The sequence below is a fragment of the Aquarana catesbeiana genome, linkage group LG09 (assembly GCF_042186555.1).
Source record: "Aquarana catesbeiana isolate 2022-GZ linkage group LG09, ASM4218655v1, whole genome shotgun sequence".
Lineage (NCBI taxonomy): Eukaryota > Metazoa > Chordata > Amphibia > Anura > Ranidae > Aquarana > Aquarana catesbeiana.
Genome location: NC_133332.1, coordinates 115,802,554 through 115,820,075, shown reverse-complemented (window position 1 = coordinate 115,820,075; position 17,522 = coordinate 115,802,554). Strand labels below are relative to the sequence as shown.

Sequence of the window (17,522 nt, the reverse complement as noted above, 5' to 3'; positions counted from 1 at the left end):
CATATGATGGACACAGTGGTTCCATATGATGGGCACAGTGGTTGCATATGATGGACACAGTGGTTCCATATGATGGGCACAGTGGTTCCATATGATGGGCACAGTGGTTGCATATGATGGACACAGTGGTTGCATATGATGGGCACAGTGGTTCCATATGATGGACACAGTGGTTGCATATGATGGGCACAGTGGTTCCATATGATGGGCAAAGTGGTTCCATATGATGGGCACAGTGGTTGCATATGATGGGCACAGTGGTTGCATATGATGGGCACAGTGGTTGCATATGATGGGCACAGTGGTTCCATATGATGGGCACAGTGGTTCTATATGATGGGCACAGTGGTTGCATATGATGGGCACAGTGGTTGCATATGATGGGCACAGTGGTTCTATATGATGGGCACAGTGGTTGCATATGATGGGCACAGTGGTTCTATATGATGGGCACAGTGGTTGCATATGATGGGCACAGTGGTTCCATATGATGGGCACAGTGGTTCTATATGATGGGCACAGTGGTTCTATATGATGGGCACAGTGGTTGCATATGATGGGCACAGTGGTTCTATATGATGGGCACAGTGGTTGCATATGATGGGCACAGTGGTTCTATATGATGGGCACAGTGGTTGCATATGATGGGCACAGTGGTTCTATATGATGGGCACAGTGGTTGCATATGATGGGCACAGTGGTTCCATATGATGGGCACAGTGGTTGCATATGATGGGCACAGTGGTTCCATATGATGGGCACAGTGGTTCCATATGATGGGCACAGTGGTTGCATATGATGGGCACAGTGGCTGCATCTGATGTGTTTGTTTCAGTATTTATCAGAATTTTTCAGTTTGCGCCCCCTAAAAATTTTGAACACCAGCCGCACTGGCAAAACTCCAAAATCTAAATGATAAAAGCAAACAATCCATGTACAGGAGGCATCTTTTCCCTTTCCTGTGATAGAAGTGATGCGGTTTATTCGCCTCTTCTCCTGTAACACTTGTTCAGTGGAAAGCTATAGAGAGGACCCCCATAGAGCCGATCTGAGTCAGCCGCTTCCTCCTTGCAGCACACAAGCTGTGCACACACTGGGCGGAGTATAGGAGGAGAAAGGGGCGGGGAATAAGAGAAGCTAACCATAGGAATAGTAGAGGGGGCGGATACATAGATAAAGGAGGCGTGGATAGAAAACGACTAGTGATAGGAGATGGGGCGGGGATGGAGATAGGAAGAGACCGCTGGGGACAGAAGGAGGCAGGGCTAGGAATAGGAGAAGACGGCTGTGAATAGTAGAAGGGGCGGGTCTTAGGAATCAAAGAAGAAGGCTTGATAAACGGGGGCGGTGGACAGGCGAAGAGGCGGGGCTAGGGATAGGAACAGGCTGCTTAGGATAGTAGAAGGGGCGTTGATTGTGTAAGGAAGGCGTGGCTAGGGGGTAGAGACGATGGCTATCGCTATTAAAAGAGAGGCGTAGCTAGGGATAGAGAAGACGGCTGCGGATAGTGGAACGGGGCGTGGCTAAGGATAGAGAAGACAAGTGGATATTAGAAGGGGGCGTGGTTAGGGATAGAGAACGGCTGTGGATAGTAGAATGGGGCGTGGTTAGGGATGGAGAACGTCTGTGGATAGTAGAAGGGGGCGTGGTTAGGGATAGAGAAGACAGCAGTGGATAGTAGAATGGAGGCGTGGTTATGGATAGAGAAGACAGCAGTGGATAGTAGAATGGAGGCGTGTCGGGGCGGGCTCTCCATGTATCGGAGGAATGGGGGGGGAGGTGTGAGCGGTAGGGGGCGTGTACATCGCCTCCTCCTGTCTCTCCAGCCGTGTGTGTACATTGTGGAGAGGACGGATCGCTGGGACTGGTGTGAAGAAGAAAGGAGCTATGAAGCAGATCGGCTGCCCACGTTCCCGGTGCCCCCCGGTGTGAGCGGCTGGTTGTCGGAATGGTCTTGTCTGTCGGCCGGCACGGATGTGAACATGGATGACAAGTCCAACAAGCTGCTGCTGGCCCTGGTGATCGTGTTCCTGTTCGCAGTGATCGTCCTGCAGTATGTGTGCCCGGGCACCGAGTGCCAGCAGCTCCGCCTGCAGGCGTTCAGCTCATCCCTGGTGGACCCGTACTGGGCGGAGGACGAGAGTCCGGCCAAATTCAGCCCCAAATTCAATTACAGCGCCGAGGAGCTGCTGAGGAAGGTGGACTTCAACATCAACGGGGACGACCTGATCGTCTTCCTGCACATCCAGAAGACCGGGGGCACCACCTTCGGCCGCCACCTGGTCCGCAACATCCGCCTGGAGCAACCGTGCGAGTGTAAGGCCGGCCAGAAGAAGTGCACCTGTCACCGGCCCGGCAAGAAGGAGACATGGCTCTTCTCCAGGTTCTCCACCGGCTGGAGCTGCGGGCTGCACGCCGACTGGACCGAACTCACCAACTGTGTGCCCGCTGTGGTGGACAACAAGAAGGAGATCCGACTCAGACCCCTCAGGTCAGTCACACCCCTACACTGGGGGGCACAGAGGACACCCCCACTACCTCTGTGTGTCATCATCATACCCACCATTGTGCCAGGAAACTTTACCGACCCCACATTGTCCTCCTGTCACTCCATGTGACATCTGTCATCCCAGCATGGCACCTCGTCAATGGTGCCCCCCCATCCATAGCCCATAAGTGGTCCTACTTACCTCTGCAGGACGGGGAGGGCTATAATATATAGGGGGGTCATAAGAGGTCTGTTTAGGATGGGGGCTATGGTACCTGGAGGGTCATTGTAAACCTCTTCAGGATGGGGGGCTGTGGTGTATATGGGGGGTCATACTTCTGTACAAGATATTTTTGGGGGTCATATGTCTGCACAGGATGGGGTGGTATATAAGAGGGACCTACGTCTATACAAAATGGGGTGGTATATTGGGGGGGGGGGTCATACGTCTATACAGGATGGGGTGGTATATAGGTTGTCCTACATCTATACAGGATGGGCTTTTTATATTGGGGGGGAGGGTCATACGTCTATACAGGATGGGGTGGTATATAGGTTGTCCTACATCTGTACAGGATGGGGTGGTATATGGAGGGGTGCCATGTCTGGGGGGGGGGGGGCTGTGGTTTATAGGATATCATATGTCTATGCAGGATGAGGGACTGGTATATGGGGAGGGGATAGAATAAGTCTATACCAGAGGGTCATAGGAAAGGGGGCTGTAGTATATATGGGGGTCATACTTCTATACAAGATGAGATCTGTGGTATATATTGGGGTCATGCTTCCATGCAGGATGGGGGCTGCTGTATATATGAGGTCATAAATCTACCCAGAATATAGAAGCGTCTGTGGTGTATATATATAGGAGATCATATGTCTATTTCTGCTAAAGATGGCATTGGGCAGGTTGTCTACATGAGTTACCAGAAGAGCTTACAGTCTAGTGGGTGTGATTTTTAACTGTCAAAATGACTCAAGTCTTCTAAAGGCATGCATGTGGTTGCAGTGTGCAGGCGCTTTCATTTTCTTTTGTTCCAGTTTTCATAACCATTGTCTTGCATTTTTTGCTTGCATGGATTATGATCCCCATTGTGCCTATCCCAGATGTGTGCTTTTCCCACACCTTTCCTGCAGGGCGATACCAAAATTTGGTTGTAATGCCACTTACTCAACCATACATTGCATATCTATCTATCTATCTATCTATCTATCTATCTATCTATCTATCTATCTATCTATCTATCTATCTATCTATCTATCTATCTCACTGAACGCGTACATCTATGCACCATCAGATCGTTTCATATCCAAATCATGAACTGTATTCCCTAAAAATGTAATCTGTCCTCCCATCCAAATATGTTTTTGCATTCACGTTTAGCAGAAAATCTGCTGGCTCTGAACTCCTAAATATTTTGTATTAGGCTTTTTACATATTTTGTAACTTTACAACATAAAGACGAATTGTTAATTTTTTATGTTGTACACATCAGTATTGTGCTACAGAAGACCCTAGAAAGGGTTAACGGCTCAAGTTGGAAGAATCTTTATTTGTCAGACAAATTATGTGTTTTTTTTTTTCTTTTTTTTTCTTCTTTGTTTAAATATTGACATTCCGGTCTTCCACTGGGTACCAAACTGAGTAAAATACAGGTGTGTCCATTTATTATGAATTAAAGGAAGAAAAGCTCATCATGTACTTTTTATAAAATAATGAAGTAACCCTTACAGTAATTTGTGGTTTTACTATATGATCCGGGGGTGAGCTAATTAACAGTGGTGGTAATAAACATTTCATCTCCCGCCATAAATGTATAGGTCTGTGCACAGAATATTAAATTGTGCTGGAACGTGCTTGGCAGACCAAGCCAGGCTGAATGTTCGGAGTCGCTGAAGAGGTACAGGTGTACCACATTCGTCTGCGTCCATACCCATGCTCTATGCTGAGACTCTCTACCTAATACTCGTCTGTGGGAATGTTTACTGGGCAGAAAAATTTGGCTTTAAAAAGACATTTAGCTGATTCAACATTCTCTGACTAATGTAGAATTTGTGTGTACAAAACCTGGAGGATACATCTGTATTCACGGTGCGCGCAGAAAACGCCCAACCTGTGCCGATAAAATTATAAGGGATATGATTGTGATGCTTGTAGCCTGCTTGGTAGCATAACCAAAATCTGCAGGGCCCTAAGGCAAGGCAGGCCCTTCTTATTTTCTTATATTGCAGAAACCTTTGACTGCCCTGTTTGGCTCTCAAGATGCTATATATATATATATATATATATATATATATATATATATATATATATATATATTGCACCAAATATTATTTTCACTACTATAAGCTAGCTAGAGTCTCCTCGAGCAATAGAATACTGAGGTAGAAAGGATTTTGAAGGGAATTGGAATTCCTGTTTTTCCTGTACAGATTTTTATATAGGCAGCAGTAATGATTGGGCCCCCACATGGGCTCAGGGGCAGTTGCCCAATTCATTTAAGCTGTAGGCCTTTATGCTGCTGTATAATGTATTCATTTAGTCATCTGACTTCATATATTAAAGCGGAACTCCAAAAACTACATAGACTCACTCTACTGCTAGTAGAATTTTATATATATATATAATATATATATAATGAATCTTTATATTATAGAATTTCCTGCAAGCTGGATATTGGGCTGTAAACAGGAATCCATCATTCATCTATAAGGCTCGCTTCACACTGTCGCAATCTCAAAGTCGTGACTTACAGTGAGAACTTTGCCAGGAGACTTCCTGGTGACTTGAGTACTACTTTGAGGCACAAGTCTGGTAGAAGTTGCCCTAAAGTAGTACAGGGACCTTTTCTAAAGTCGGAGTGACTTCAGTAGTGCTAATTAGGACAGCTCTCATTGACGAACATGGGATTTCATATGTCATGTGACTTGGGGTTTCACAAGTCGGATCCCAAGTTGCGTTCGTGTGAACCAAGTGCTTCATTGCTGCTTCATTGTTGTGATAAACTGTGTTTTATTTGACTTCCAGCTACTTATGTTAATGGGCTCTGGACTTCCAATTATCACTATCATTAGCCCCACACATATGGCCCATGGACAGTTTACATTCTGGTGTATTATAGCACGAGTGCCTGGCAGTGGTTTGGTTGTGTACAATTTCTTTCCCCACCATCCCTGGGGACATTTTGTGGCTGCCCTGCTTTTTTTGTGCCTATAAAGCCTCATACACACGATCGGACTTTATACAAACTTTCCTGTGGATTTCTGTACAAAAGGCGTTGGCCGTGAACTTGTTAAGCATACAAACGGCAGGACTTTTTAGGCAACAAACACGAACGTAATGACGTTTCAACGTACTGACGACACTTCAAAAGAGGACATTCAGTTCTCCGGCGCCACCCTTTGGTCAACTTCTGTATTGTTGTCTGATCGTTTGCATTGGTTCTCAGCATGCGTGTTTGTATTTTGTACTAAAGTCCGATGGTTTTGCGTACACACGATCGGACTTTAGTTGCCGCCAAGTTTGTCTGTTCGCACAGCCAACATTTTTCCGATGAAAACCGAAAAAGTTTGTCCGATGGAGCATACACACGGTTGGATGTTGCCTTAAAACAGCTAATTTGCATGTTTGTTGTCAAAAAGTCTGATCGTGTGTACGGGCCTCTTGTGCTTCAGCTGTCATCATGACACTATGATGAAGAGACAGTCTTTCAGCTTCCAATCTGCTTGTGTTTTGAACCAAGCCTTAGCCTGTTACTCTAACATGTTTCAGGTTAGGGGTTGAGATGTGTAGGCAACATACAGTAGATGGAGAACACAATGAGGACCTCACCTGTGTGTTGATGTTCATTCACAGTCCAGTAAGCAGGAGAAATTGGCAAGGTGGCACACAAAGACACAGAGCTACAGGTCCAGGTAGTAATGTTACCTTCAAGCCATATTGTGGCAGGGGTATGTATATCACCAAACTGGACAGAATTTTGCATCTTCCGGCAGGTAATGCAGCTCACGTATTTATGTGTTTGGCTGTGCATTTCACCATTTGGAGTTCTGCTTTAAGAGGCATTTTGATTGCAAAGCGTGGATTATTTGGAAACCACTTTGGAGCTTATGTATTAAGACCATGAATGAGCAGTGATATGAGTTAACTCTTTGCAGCCAGTCTAACATGGCTTTCATCTATTGGAGGTGTCAAGAGCAATGAGAGATGATTGTTTGCTGTGGCTTAATGCACCTTGCAGATTATTTCTTAGTTTGGACTTTTTTTTCAGTAAGGCAACACAGACAGTGCCGATGATATGCTGAAGTCAATAACTCATAGCAAACAGCCATAATTCACTTTATGGAATTCAAATAGTTGAAAGCACATTCTGATTGAATGGTACAGGTTAATTACACAGCACATAGTCATTAGCAGATAACAATGACTCAGAAAAGGTCTATCAGCCTTATCCTGAAGGTTTTTTTTCTTCTAATTAGTGGTCTCCAAACTGCAGCCCTTTGCTTTCTTTTTTTCGGCCCTTGCGACACCATTTTATCCACTGATACCAACAATGGGGCATTATTCCCCCAACTGACACCAGTGAAGGGGCACAATTCCTTCCACTGACATCAATGACGGGGCATTGGTTTTGCCCCACTGACGTTGAGACCTTTTCTACTCCTAATGGCCACAGTCCAGCCCCCTAAAGTCTGAAAGACAGTGAACTGGCCCCTGGTTTAGAAAGTTTGAAGACCCCTGTTCTAAATCATAGCAATCTGATTTATAACACTCCCAAGTAAAACTTTTTAAAATTTGATTTGTTAATTTATAGAACTGCAAATATTTGTAAAATATACTATGTGGCCCTCGTACTGAAAAGTTCAGAGACCCTGCAATAGAGAGAGGTGCAGAGCGGAGTACCTCAAGCAACCAATCCATTGTCATATTTCACAGCTGCGGACACAGTAAACTGAAATAAATGGCTGTTCTAAACTTCTTTTGCTCTTTGGCAACAAAAACATGACAATTGCCTAATTTTTGGCTGCATTGGGAGATCATCCTCATATTTATGGACACTAGCTGAGCACCCCAGACTTTCCAGCTGATTGATCTGTAGAGAAGTGGCGATCGACTAATATTTTCAGCCTGTCTCTATTGTTTTCCCTTAAGGTGAGCCGCGTATGCCTGTTTATACGACAGCCTGGTCGGACTGTGCCGCCAACTTGGACCACCCTCTAATGTTCACAGCCAACTCAGGAACTATGTGTGTCAGTACAATGTAATGGATTTACTGCTGCTAGTGTTAACAACACTATGGAAAATGGCATGCATTTTTGTTGACGTGCTCATTTTTAAGGTTCCCGTAATGCTATATAATACATGGAAATCTAGCCACGTTATTACATTACTAATGTACTGAGTGATGCATTGGAATTATTAGAAAGGAATTTGTCTATGTTTAGAAACAAATGTGTTTTTGTGATATTGATGAACATTAAATGAAAGGTATTGCTTAATAATATGTGGTGTCAGCAGAAACGGTTTCACTGGAAGCATAGGGAACAATGTACTGCACGCAGTCTTGGGAAAATGTATACATAAGCATCTATGGAACAAGGATACAATAGGAGCTGCTGCTGGATTCCCTCAGCTGTTTCCTGCTAGGATACTCTACAGCACTTATATTCTTTCCATTTTACATATTGTATTTGTCTATAGATTGATCAGATATCAATCTTCTCTAGCTGCTTTTATGTATGTATTCACATATGGTTTTTGTGTGCTGTATATACTCTATATGTTCACTATTCTGCATTCTGTGGGCAAATCAAGAATGTAATGAAGCACATACAATAGGATTGAGTGTGCTATCAAACATCAATCCACTTGCATTTGCTTCAGTTAACTGCTCACGTTGGATGCACATCTTTGCTGTCTATTAATATACATTAGCTGTACATTGGATGTATGTGTTATATAAGCGTGGGTAATGTCACTGAGCATAGGATGCCAAGTTTTTTGCATTCATGGAAATGAAACAATTTAGTGATTGGATGATTCTGTTGCACCACAACCTGTCTTCTTTCTGCCATTTCTAATATATAACATATCTATATAAGAAAAGGATATATGGGAGCATATGAATGGTTTATGGTTATTTTAAGGCAATCTGTGACTAATATTACATAATATGCATGACTTAATAGATGTAATAGCGTGTCTGGCAATGGCCAAATTAATGTAATAGTGTAATGCTACATTTTCTGGGTGTTCCTATATTGGATAACTATCTGCAGTGTCCAGGAACTGAATAAAGGTGAAGGGGTGAAACTGTTGATTTTCCACTATGGAGCTCTTCGCAGTGTCCGCATGAATTTAAAAGTGATTTCCATGTTGATTCAATTTGCTCTACAACATTGAATATTTTTCATATGAGACAGATGTGGTTTAAAGAGAACCTGCAAGGGCAGTAAGGCTTGGTTCACACCTATGCAATTCAGTTTGCTTAAGATAATTTCTGCAGTGCTTTTTGCTGTGCATTTTTCGTTTTTGCACACACGACTTTACCGCGATTTTGCATTTTTTTATGCTTTTTTTTTTTTTTTTTTTTTTTTTTTTTTTTGGGGCTAATTGGTTGTTTGGGAGATTAAAAAGCACAAATCATAGCAAAATCACAGCAAAAACACACTACATGTTTTTCTGCGTCTTCGCCATTGAGGTCTATTGAAACAAAAAAAGCACAGTTTTACGTTTAAAAAAGTCCCTGACCCTTTCTAAAAATTCAGCGGCTGAAAAAAGCATAGAACCAATGTTAAATGAACTGTAGTGCACCAGAAAGCCAATAGGTGTGAACCAGGCCTTAAATGGCAAGTGACCTTGCTAACATCTTTTCCATTGAGGTCTATTGAAACAAACAAAAAAAAAAAGCACAGTTTTGCGTTTAAAAAATTTCCTGACCCTTTCTAAAAACACAGCGGCTGAAAAAAGCATAGAACCCATGTTAAATGAACTGTAGTGCACCACAAAGCCCATAGGTGTGAAGCAGGCCTTAAATAGCAAGTGACCTTGCTAACGTGGTTGAGGGACAGGCTATGGGGTGGCCATTGTGATTATAGTTCACTACCTAGTGAGTCACTGACCTGGAACAAGCATTCTGCAAGTGCAATCTGAACTCTCATCCTGTAGACTTGTTCCAGGCCAGTAACTAGGCAGTACAACCAGAATCAGGATGACAGCACTGATTGTTGCACCCTTTAAACCAAGAAAGCACTGGCAGCTTCCACATGTATGTATTTGACATAAAAAAAAGAACATTTTGTAGATGCAACAATTCAGGTCAACCTATCACAAGAATAGCCAGTTTGAGCTGAGCATATGATGAAGAAGTTCATTAGCAGAGGTCACCTTTAGTAAAGGCCACACTTTTAAATCATCAGTCGATCCAGAGAGATAAGCAACTAAAGATATATGCAGATCTTCCAATGAAAGTCATGGCTGGCTCAGCCCCCTCCCCCTCCTCTTTCATTTATTGGTTAGTAAAGCAGTCCATAACATTAAAGGGGTTGTAAAGGTATTTTTTTTTTTTTTTTTAAATAACAAACATGTTATACTTACCTTCACTGTGCAGCTCGTTTTGGCCTTGAACCTGGTCTTCTGGGGTCCCTCGGCTGCTGTTTCAGCTCCTCCCCGCAAGGACTCACCACCTTAATGCGAGCTCACTCGCTCCCGTGATACAGCCGGCGGCTATAGCCGCTCACTGTATCACTCGGCCCCGCCCCCCGGCGCGCCACGTCATTGGATGTGATTGACAGCAGCGCGAGCCAATGGCTGCGCTGCTATCAATCCATCCACTGTAGCCAATCAGCGGCCAGGCTGAGCGGCGAAGAGGATGTCGGGAGCGAACGCCACTTTCGAGGGGTCAGGTAAGTAAAACGGGGGGCTGGGGGCGGCGGTATTAATTAAGGTGAAAAAACTTTTACCTTTACAACCCCTTTAAGGCACCAATAGGGACGTTCAGGAGCAGCGACGGCTGGTCCATAAAGGGCGCACGGGCGCCACCCCCTAATTTCTATGCAGGGTGCCGGATTCATATGTTTCTATAATTTTTTTTTTTTTTTTTGGAAGCACATGATTAGAGCTTGAGGCTCTAATTGGCTTCAAAATGGCTGGGCTCAGGGCGGAGAATCAATATTTGCTAACGTCCCCCCCCCCCCAAAAAAAAATTGAGCACCAGCCACCACTGTTCAGGAGACAAATGGGGGGATTCCAAGCTAGACTTTTATGATGAAAAATTTAAGATTTGCACATAATTTTCACCTATAGTGAACGCAAGCAACTGGGTGTGCAAAAGTGTAGTTGTACATCTAAAAGTAATCCAGTTGGTACTGTTCACATTATAATGTGGTATATTCCAATAGAAACCCAAACTCTCATTGATTTTTTTCTTTTCCTTAGGATTGACTAATGCCAATTTGGATTTATAGGATTACATAGCAGTGTTTATCCCTGTTGATACATGTTGGCAGAACAGAAATGAATAATGTCTACTATTATGCATGTATACCTTACACTATGCTGTACTGTGTAGGTCCAGCTCTCATAGAGATTAGTTCCACCACTGTACACAGGATGGTTTGGATTTTATATAGGGATAAATGCAATAGAGAAAACTGCCAAGTATATTCTTTTTGTGCAAGATATATTTTGGAACAGCCAGTGAAGCTTTCATTAAAGAGGAACTTATTTTAACCCCTTCCTGCCTGCTCCAGCATCCCTTAAAAAATTTCTGAATGTCTGGGGGTTGTGAAGGATTGACAAGCCAAGCGGCACATATGTGCAGTGTGTGGGCATTTAAGCCCACCCTTTTGCCACTAAACATGTGTTACGTGGGTAGTAACAGGTTATAAATTATTCCAAAGGCACCTTTTTAGAAACTTTTAGCTCTGGCTGTCTACAAACATATGCTTACAGATAATCGCAGGCTTTTTATTCTTTGTATACCTAATCTTTCCTTTCCTCCCCATTCTTCTCAAGGTGGCCATTTTCACTAAGGGCAGATGAATCCATCTCCTGAAACTCTGGGTCTGCCTTCTGGAACATGGGACAGTGCACATCATCTGAGGGGAAGGCACTGGTGATGTAGTCTTTGTTACATCACCGGCGCCTCACTTAACCAGGAAGTGGAAAAACAGTATTTGTAAGTAAAAGCAAAAAACATTTTTCAACTAAATGTAAGTCGATTTTATATCAGCATGCAGAATTGCTTGCTGATGAGATTTTAGTGAAAGAGGAGGAAAGATTTGCTTTAAAGTGAACCTGTAGTACGGCACAGGTTTGCTTTAAAATCAGTACATGAAGCTGCACAACTTACTGTGGGCGTTTAATCATAGCCTGTTATATGTTACAATAAAAACAAATCCAGATGCTAGGTAAATGCAGAGGTATAACAAGGACACTGGCAGGCATTTCCATATGCCTATCATTAACTAAAGCAATCGTGGTTGAAAAAGACGAATGCAGCCAATGACAGCAACACCCTACTAGATTCATTGGAATATTTATTAAAAGCAATCTGTAACCAAGAAAATCACATTTAGACATGCAGCAGTTCATTAATTAGATTAGGTAACATATCTCTCTGGTCTGTCAGTGTCTGGATTAATGTTACTATGTAATACAAAATTCTCTCTGGGCCCAGCAATTTTGTATAATTATCTCCAATGTCCAGACACTGAGCAAGTGTTGTGATCTCCTCACTCCGTACAGCTTTCTGTCTGCCATAGTCAGTATTGGCAGGGTGGGTGAGTATTCATGCCCGCCATTTGGCATTTTTTTGTAGCAGTAAAGAAGCTTTAAACGTAAAGCATCTAAAATAGAGATATTCCTCTGATGAAACATGGCAATGAAAGTAAGAGCAGTTTCTATAATGAGGCTAATTTACTGAGTCCAGAATCATGACTCAATAAACTAGGTGAAGATCCACTTCAATTATCCAGTCACGTGAAGAGTAAATTATTGGGGCCCGCTGTAAAAGAAGAGTGTTAGTACTTACCTTTCTGGCAGGTGCTGACTTAAATGATACCATTGGTGGAGATCTGCACTTGCCAAAAGCTCTTCGATGTCTGAGTGTGGGACACCTGGTCCTGTGCTGTGTGCTGCGCTTTGACCCTCAAGTTTCCATGTTACTACCGGGCACAATAGTAATGTGGTGGCTGGCAGGAGAAACTGCATTGCAGCAGTCCAGCACTCAGCATACTCGCAAGTGTGTAATTACTTTGCTACTGAAGACTACAATTTCTCTAGAGCTTGATTTATATCATTTCTGTCTTTTTGGTTGCAATTTATAAATGCAGTCTGATTACTTATTTATATTTATTTTTTTTAAGGAAAATGATTTTATCTTTTGCTTACGTACTATAATGTATTATTAGGGAATGCCATGGCACAGCCAGGTTACCCTGAGGTTTTGAGATTCCTCTGAGATCATTCAATATTCCTTGCAGGTGTGGTTGCAGTTGACTTGCAGTTGACAGAAGGTGGTGTGTATTTTTCCCTTTAATGCTCTTTCAGACCGTTGCAGTGCAGCCCCATTGATCTCAATGGGTGAGTGTAACAGGTGTAGCAGCCTGTCACACTCTGCAGCCTGAGTCAAAAATGCCATGGTCATGAAACGAAGCATTGCAGCCACGACATCTGTAATCCCCTGTCAGGTTTTATTGGTAGGACTGTGGTGGGTGGCATAAAACAATGGGTTTAGACTCCTTTTTTTACCCCCCCCCCCCACCAGGTGACTGTTGCTAGATTTAAAAGGCCTTCACTGAAAAATACATCATTTAGGAGGGAGCATACACTTCTCTAAAACCTGGATATATCTTTCAGCATTGATGGTGCCTTTTCCAGATGTGCAAGCTGCTCATTCCATAGGCACTAATGCACACTCCTACCATCAGAGATGTAGGCTTTTGAACTGAGCACTGATAACAAGTCGGAAGGTCTCTCTCTTCTTCAGTCCCGAGGATATGGCACCCATGGTTGCCAAACAAATGTCAAATTTCGATTCTTCTGACCACAGAACAGTTTTCCAATTTGCAACAGACCATTTTAAATGAACTTTGGTCCAGAGAAGAGGCATTTCTGGATCATGTTCAGATATTGCTTTTTCTTTGCATGATGGAGCTTTACCTTGCATTTTTGGATGGCATGGTGAACTGGGATCAGACAGTGATCTCTGGAAGTTTTCCTGAGCCCGTGCAGTGATGTCCATCACAGAATGATGTCTGTTTTTATTGCAGTGCAGTCTGGGGGCCCGAAGATCACAGGGATCCAATATTACACTTCAGCCCTGTCCCTTGCGGACAAAGGATTCTCCAGATTCTCTGAATCTTTTGATATTCAGTACTGTAGATGATTATATATTTAAAGTCTTTGCAATTTTATGTTGAACATTATTCTGAAATTGTTTGACACTTTTTAGATGCGGCTTTTCACAGATTGGTCAACCTCTGCCCATCTTTACTTCTGAGACACTCTGATTCTCTATTTATACCAAATCATGTTACTGACCTGTTCCCAATTATCCTAATTAGTTACAAAATGCTCTTCCTGCTCCACTTACTTTGCCAGCTTTTTGTTGCCCTGTCCCAACCTTTTTGAGACCTGTTGCTACCATCAATTTCAAAATAAAAAAAATAAATTCTTAAAATTTGTAAATTTTCTCAGTTTAAACATTTGATTTGTTTAGTATTGTGAATAAAATATGGGTTTATGAGATTTGCAAATCATTGCATTCTGCTTTTTATGTAGATTTTACACAGCGTACCAACTTTTTTGGAATTGGAGTTGTAGTTGGAAGAAGACCCGTAAGTGTTATTGAACATTAGGAAGCTAAGCCTGAGCTTCCTGATGATGCATATCCTGCGAAATGCATTGAAGCTGTGCTGCCGCCATTTTTTACGTCACTTCCGGTGGGGGACTCCGCGACACTTCCGGGTTTTGGAACGCACGCCGGCTTCGAACGAGCGGCGGGGCGGGTTTACTCCCGAGGCTGTATGGGTTGGTGCTAACTGAAGCACCCTGATATGTAAGTGCAATTTTTATGTATTTTATCTATTTTAAATAAAGTACTACAATATATTATTATAAATTATCTTCTTTGAGTTCTTGGCCTATATGATCAATTGGGAAAGCTATATGGAGTGTCTGACTATTTTGGATCGATTACTTTACCATCTGAAGAGTGATCTGAGGAGCACCATTAAAAATGGTTGAGGTCTTTTAATAACTTATGGTTGGTAAGTGTGCATTTTACCCACACTGTGGTGGAGCACCAAAACAGGATAAGAAGTCTCTAAGTACTTTAAGGCACAGTGATTGGAGGCTTTATGGAGGACTGTTTACACTACTGTCTCTTAGATTATTATTTTTTTTTTTTTTAGCATCGGGAACTGTCATATGGTTCATTTTGTTCTATTTGTATAATAGTAGCATTGTACTATTTCTTAGTTTTTTTTTTTTTTGTCAGAAATGGTGTGCTATAGTCAGCTGATTATTTATTTATCTTGATACATTTGTCACAATTTTGCACTGTTGGCGCCAATTTTTTTTTACTATTGTTCCTTTTTGTCTACCTATAAAGAAACAAGGAAGGGGTATCTGTCCCTGCACAAATAGTTCACGTCAATGCGTTTATTCCTATGGTTCATTTCAGGTCATCAAGTACTCTATCCTATTCAGTTAATTTTACGAGGATTGTGGTTGCCTTAACATTGGCAAAGTAATGTGTGTGTTTTTATATGTAATTAAGTAGCTTCATTTTACTGCAATTAGCACAGACTTTCCTAGAGAATCAGTCCTTTTGCTACAACGGTGGTACGTGCCTGGCATACTGCACAGGCCTAATTACCTAAACCTCACTGGTGAAGGGAATGGGACTGTGCGGGACAGAGACACCAGGAGATATGTGGCACAGGGGGACCACAGTTCATTATGGTACTTTTTCTGTCACCGAGCGTGTTGCAGGACTGCTGATTAGAAGAAGATGCTTGTGCTATGGGGGGTCCCACCTATAGACCTGTTGTGTTAGCATTTCCTTTCATCATATTTATATCTTTCGTCAAATTTAAAATGTAGTCATTCATCCCCCCCATGCTTATACCTACGTAATTCCTAAGATGCACTGCATTATAGACATCGTTCTGTATAGGCTTTTTTCTGTACTTTTTTCTACACTGTATATCCAATTTTATATACCTACCATTTTCTCCATTCCATTTTTTGTCCAGTGTGCTGTGTTATATACAAGGACATCCGGCCAGAACCCTTATATTTTGTTTAGTTTTGGATAGGGTGAGGAAAAGTTAAATCCTAGGTCCGATCACAAAGGTCTCTACTTCTGTTGTGTTTTCACCAAGGGCATTTTTTATATACAGTATCTCACAAAAGTGAGTACATCACATTTTTGTAAATATTTTATTATACATTTCATGTGACAACACTGAAGAAATGACACTTTGCTACAATGTAAAGTAGTGAGTGTACAGCTTGTATAACAGTGTAAATTTGCTTTCCCTTCAAAATAACTGAACACACAGCCATTAATGTCTAAACCGCTGGCAACAAAAGTGAGTACACCCCTAAGTGAAAATGTCCAAATTGGGCCTAAAGTGTCAATATTTTGTGTGGCCACCATTATTTTCCAGCACTGCCTTAACCCTCTTGGGCATGGAGTTCACCAGAACTTCACAGGTTGCCAGTGGAGTCTTCTTACACTCCTTCATGATGACATAACGGAGCTGGTGGATGTTAGAGACCTTGCGCTCCCCCACCTTCTGTTTGAGGATGCCCCACAGATTCTCAATAGGGTTTAGGTCTGGAGACATGCTTGGCCAGTCCATCACCTTTACCCTCAGCTTCTTTAGCAAGGCAGTGGTCGTCTTGGAGGTGTGTTTGGGGTCTTTATCATGTTGGAATACTGCCCTGCAGCCCAGTCTCCGAAAGGAGGGGATCATGCTCTGCTTCAGTATGTCACAGTACATGTTGGCATTTATGGTTCCCTCAGTGAACTGTAGCTCCCCAGTGCTGGCAAAAGTCATACAGCCCCAGACCATGACACTCCCACCACCATGCTTGACTGTAGGCAAGATAAACTTGTCTTTGTACTCCTCACCTGGTTGCCACTACACATGCTTGACACCATCTGAACCAAATAAGTTTATCTTGGTCATCATCAGGCCACAGGACATGATTCCAGTAATCCATGTCCTTAGTCTGCTTGTCTTCAGCAATCTGTTTGTGGGCTTTCTTGTGCATTATCTTTAGAAGCGTCTTCCTTCTGGGACGACAGCCATGCAGACCAATTTGATGCGGTGTGCAGCGTATGGTCTGAGCACTGACAGACTGATCCCCCACCCCTTCAACCTCTGCAGCAATGCCAGCAGCACTCATACGTCTATTTCCCAAAGTTAAACCACTGTATGGTCTTGGCCACCGTGCTGCAGCTCAGTTTCAGGGTCTTGGCAATGTTCTTATAGGCTAGGTCATCTTTATGTAGAGCAACAATTCTTTTTTTTAGATCCTCAGAGTGCTCTTTGCCATGAGGTGCCATGTTGAACTTCCAGTAACCAGTATGAGAGAGTAATGCCCTGTACACACGGTCGGACATTGATCGGACATTCCGACAACAAAATCCATGGATTTTTTCCGACGGATGTTGGCTCAAACTTGTCTTGCATACACACGGTCAGACAAAGTTGTCGAAAAATCCAATTGTTCTGAACGTGGTGACGTAAAACACGTACGTCGGGACTATAAACGGGTCAGTAGCCAATAGCTTTCGTCTCTTAATTTATTCTGAGCATGCGTGGCACTTTGTGCGTCGGATTTGTGTACACACCATCGGAATTTCCGACAACGGATTTTGTTGTCGGAAAATTTTATAGCAAGCTCTCAAACTTTGTGTGTCGGAAATTCCTATGGAAAATGTGTGATGGAGCCTACACACGGTCGGAATTTCCGACAACAAGGTCCTATCACACATTTTCCTTCGGAAAATCC

The 17,522-nt window shown here is 42.7% G+C and overlaps 1 protein-coding gene across 1 annotated transcript in view; it reads left to right on the top strand.

Moving 5' to 3' along the window:
* The first annotated feature begins 1,777 nt into the window (after positions 1–1,777).
* HS6ST2 (heparan sulfate 6-O-sulfotransferase 2) overlaps positions 1,778–17,522 on the top strand; it is a 524,517-nt gene continuing 508,772 nt past the window's right edge. Inside the window, exon 1 of the mRNA XM_073599173.1 lies at positions 1,778–2,491. Coding sequence (XP_073455274.1) covers positions 1,983–2,491 — 509 coding nt within the window. The 5' untranslated portion in view covers positions 1,778–1,982. The remainder of the gene's footprint in view (positions 2,492–17,522) is intronic.